At 31.4% G+C, this 4,613-nt stretch overlaps 1 protein-coding gene across 1 annotated transcript; it reads left to right on the forward strand.

Annotated features, from left to right (window-relative positions):
* The first annotated feature begins 2,469 nt into the window (after window positions 1–2,469).
* Window positions 2,470–4,358, forward strand: LOC107629023 (small ribosomal subunit protein uS19x). Its single transcript, XM_016331700.3, has 4 exons — window positions 2,470–2,610; window positions 2,719–2,867; window positions 2,943–3,000; window positions 3,894–4,358. Exons 1-4 carry the CDS (start codon window positions 2,608–2,610, stop codon window positions 4,140–4,142), a joined length of 459 nt encoding a protein of 152 aa, XP_016187186.1. The 5' UTR covers window positions 2,470–2,607; the 3' UTR covers window positions 4,143–4,358.
* The last annotated feature ends 255 nt before the right edge of the window (window positions 4,359–4,613 follow it).

The raw sequence follows: 4,613 nt of genomic DNA on the forward strand, positions 1-4,613 counted from the left end.
TATAGAAAATACTGAAAAGAGATAAGAAAGAAAAAGGAACGAAAGCAATGGAAGGGACTTCATTATTTACAAATGTTACTCGTATCATTTAGAAAGAAAAAATTAGATTAAAAGAATTCAATTAAAAAAAGGTTTAAAATTTTGAATTTTTGTATGTAAAAATATTAATTTTTGTGTAAAAATATAATTTTACATGTAAAAACCAATTTTATGGTATGAAAACCAATTTTTTAGTATAAAAACCGGTTTTTGGTACAAAAACCGATTTTTTGTGTAAAAATCAATTTTATGGTATAAAAACTAATTTTTAGTATAAAAACCGGTTTTTTGTGTACAAAAACCAATTATTTTTTAAAAATCGGTTTTTTATTTTAATAATCGGTTAAAAATCGGTTTTGAATTTCACTAACCGGTTAATAACCGGTTTCATCATGTAAAACCAATTTGGTTAATTAACCAATACTATATTTTTGGTTAACCAAAAAATTGGTTTGATTTTTAAATTAACCAAACCATGAACACCCCTATCTCTACCCACTCTAACTACACTAAAACCCTCAGTGACAGCTTAAGCCTCTCAATTTTGCAACAATGGTAAAAATTTTCTTTTTTTTAGATGAAACCAATTAGGCTTATATAATGTAAAAACTAAAATCGAATTGGGTCGGTCAGTCTAAACCCAATTTATAGGCATTATGGGTTCAATCTCACAATTATCTCATCTTAAAACCCATCAGCGTCCCATAGCATCCATTTTATAGTTTCGTTCATCTTTGAAAAAGTGGAGTTTCACGCTCCCAGAAGTGGAGCTTTACTGCTTCGACAAGCGGAACTATTAATCATATCTATTTCTCAAGCCTAGTTCAGTTATAAATACGATGACAATCACAAAACAATTAAGGGAGATGTAACAATATAAGAAATACAATTCAATAAGGCAAGTCATGGAAGGTACAAAAGATGTAGATATGGAAAGGGATGTTCTAGACCTGGAGGAGTCTCCAACTCAATAAGGAGATAACACAGACCGGAAATTTGTTGGCCGAATGTTAACAGGAAAGGTGTTCAATACGATCACACCACTTCATACAATAGAAATCAGAATTTTATAGAATAACTTTTCCATTCGTTTCACACCATGTAGTTCCAATTTTTGGATTATAGTATTTTGAAATTCAACAAAACTCATAGTATATTTGATGAAGACACTCAATAGAAATCGCGTTTTTTTCTTAATCGTCCCTCTCTAGTGCACAAGAACTAAAAACCTATCTTCACTAGTCATTGTAAGTCCCACTCTAATGAACTCATAACATTCTAATTGTATTTATATAACTTGTATTTCTTAATAAATCAAATTAGATGAATTTGATTTATACCACTACATCAGTATATTAGTAAATCAAATCTACTAAAGTCGATTTATTTAGATTCTTAAAACGCAATAAATCGATCAATATATTTCGATTTACACCTAAACTAGCGAAATCGAATCAAATAGATTCGATTTACATAAACTTGTAATAAATCGAATTAGGTAGTTTTGATTTATATAGATACATTGCCAAAACGAGACATCTATGTAATGTTATTTCATTTAGAATATTGATGTAATATTGACTTCCATTTGTTTTGTTTATGTGTTTTACCCTAATAATAATAAAACTTCATTGGATTATTGATTTTGTTAAAATATTTTTTATAATACAAAGATAACAATTTTATTTAATACTAATTTACTTTTTTTTCTCTAATATTTTTAATCAAATAAAGAAATTATTTTTTTATTTTTCTTTCATCTAAACAAATAAAAAAAATACATCTAAATTTTGTTTTCTTTCTATTTCTATTCTTCTATTCAATTAATACCTTATATATATATATAAGATAACTGTTGTGGGTAGAAAATATTTAACATTCGGTTGGACTCAGAACCAAGAAATATTTTGTTGGGTTCGAATTTGTTACTTTTACTTGATATTATTTTTACGTTAGATTTGAGTTTTATTTCCGGTTACTTAGCTTGGCTCAATTTTTTTATAATAAAAATATATATTTTAAAATAAAATTAATTATGTCAAATTATACTTTTATATTTTAATTAATATTTTTTATATTATATAAATTTTTTATTTTAAAATAATTTATTTTAGTATAAATATAATAAAATATTTATTAAATTTAATTTTAAAAATAAAATTTAATTATTTTAATATATAAAATTTTACAAATTTCTATATATTAACTTTACATCTAATCGGCTCGACCCGGTTTCGAGTTGCTTTCTAGTCGAATCAAAATAATTTAAAACTGTATACCAAAAAAAAAAAAATAATTTAAAACTTGTTCCGGGTCCAATTAAACTCGACCCGGCTTGGCCCTTGAATACCTCTGGTTGTGGGTTTATTTTCTGTGGATCGGGCTACGGGCCTCGTTACTGAACAAAAAATATCACAATAGAGAATCCTCGGTCTCGTGAGCCATTCATATAAATTATAAAACGTTGTCATTAGCGGTTTCGCGGAAACCCTAGCTACCACACAAGCTTACAGAGCTAGAATACATACACACAGGGAGTAGCAGCTTCAGCTTCTCAGTTTCGCAACGATGGTGAGAAATCTATATTCTCTCATTCTCAGTATCGATTTGATTTGAACCGTTCTCATCGATTCGTTGTTTCTGGTGATTAATTTTCGTTTTTGTTTTTGTGTGTTGAAGGCTGATGTGGATGCAGAGGTAGCGCCAACTGGAGTACCAAAGAAGAGGACGTTCAAGAAGTTCAGTTTCAGAGGCGTGGATCTCGATGCACTCTTGGACATGTCCACCGATGAACTCGTTAAGCTCTTCACTGCTCGTGCTCGCAGAAGGTACCTGTGTCAAACGTTTGCATTTGGATTTTGCATTTACGTGTTGAAGGTTTTAATTGTTTTTCGCTGTTGCAGGTTTCAGCGCGGTTTGACCCGCAAGCCTATGGCGCTCATCAAGAAGCTGCGTAAGGCGGTGAGTTTTCTATTTTTTAGTTTGAATGTTATTGATTCGTTATCTTTCTATATGATTGGCTTCGATTTTGATTATACCGTGCTAAGCATGAATAGTGTGATTGTTTTTTCTTGATGTATTATGTGTCTTTCATACTTGGAAAATATGCTAAGTTATGGTTTTGATTCTTATAATTTGTGTGAAAAGTCCAGAATTTCCTAGAGTGTGAATACTCATAGTGTTGATCTCTCTGATAGGGAGGAGAAACATGACCCTGTATAGCCAAAATTCAGTATATCTTTAACATCATTTGTTTTGTCGCAAGCTTTTTACCCTTTGACGTTTATTCAACTTAACTTGAAAGAGCTGTTCTCTTAGAGTGAGTTTTATGGCCTTAAAACAACACTTCTGTAACAAGAACATGGCATGTCAATTTTTGTCTCCCAATCACCTGTTTTGTCCAAGTGGCTGTTTAGGGTGTACCAAAAATATATTAGTATATGGCAGAACACATTGTGAGAATAAGGAAAATAAGTAGAAGGAAGAGTAAGTAGCAAGTTCTATGAAAAAAAACTAAGGCAGTCTTGGTTTTGCAGTGAGGACTGAGGAAATAGTTTGTGTGGGCATGTTATACAAATTCGTTTTCTTCATCTTTAACTAGTGATTGTTTTTCTGTCTGGTTTGCTTGTGCCACCTTGCTAACTCTGAATATAGTATTGCTGAGTTGCAATATATTATGATAAATTTGCTGGCTGTAGTGAATAAAATGTTTGCACATTAATTACTTAGGAAAACTGTGCTGTTGTTGTTAATTTGCATTGGTATTGGTCTTGGTCTGTTTTGTATGGATATGAATACTGTCTTGAACCAAATATTGTTTCTAATCATTCAACTGATGCCATTTGTTGAAACAGAAACGTGAGGCCCCAGCCGGTGAGAAGCCAGAGCCTGTGAGGACTCACCTCCGCAACATGATCATTGTTCCTGAGATGATTGGTAGCATCATTGGTGTTTACAATGGAAAGACCTTCAACCAAGTTGAAATCAAACCAGAAATGATTGGGCACTATCTAGCTGAGTTCTCAATCTCATACAAGCCTGTTAAGCACGGAAGACCTGGTATTGGTGCTACTCACTCTTCCAGGTTCATTCCTCTCAAGTGAAGAGATGTCACAAGGGCCCTATCCTTTTCTCTCATGTTGAACTTTTGCTTGTTTTTCGGGATTTTTTATATTTATTTTCTAGTTGATATTGCTTTACTTTTATGATATTAGTGAGCATAACTATGGATTCCAATTTTGTCTAGTGATGAACTTCCTGGATTTTGTTTTCTATATTAAATATTGTTCATGGGAAAATCATTTGATGAAGACCAAAAATCCTTTTGATAAAATATGATGCGCTATTTCAGTAATCACCACCTCTTCCAAGAATATCACATGAGATAGGTTCTTGAATCTGGAATGCAAGTTTTCATGCATAGACAATTCATATTAGAGGCTAATTAGGTTAAACATGGCTACTGAAGTAAAACTAGATGGAAACATTGCAATAACAATTGTATAACTTCTATAGTCACCAAATCACACTGCTCGAGTTGAGTAGTAATCAATTAAAGATTTTAAACAGCTCCA

The sequence above is a fragment of the Arachis ipaensis genome, chromosome B3 (assembly GCF_059453495.1).
Source record: "Arachis ipaensis isolate K30076 ecotype BB chromosome B3, ASM5945349v1, whole genome shotgun sequence".
Lineage (NCBI taxonomy): Eukaryota > Viridiplantae > Streptophyta > Magnoliopsida > Fabales > Fabaceae > Arachis > Arachis ipaensis.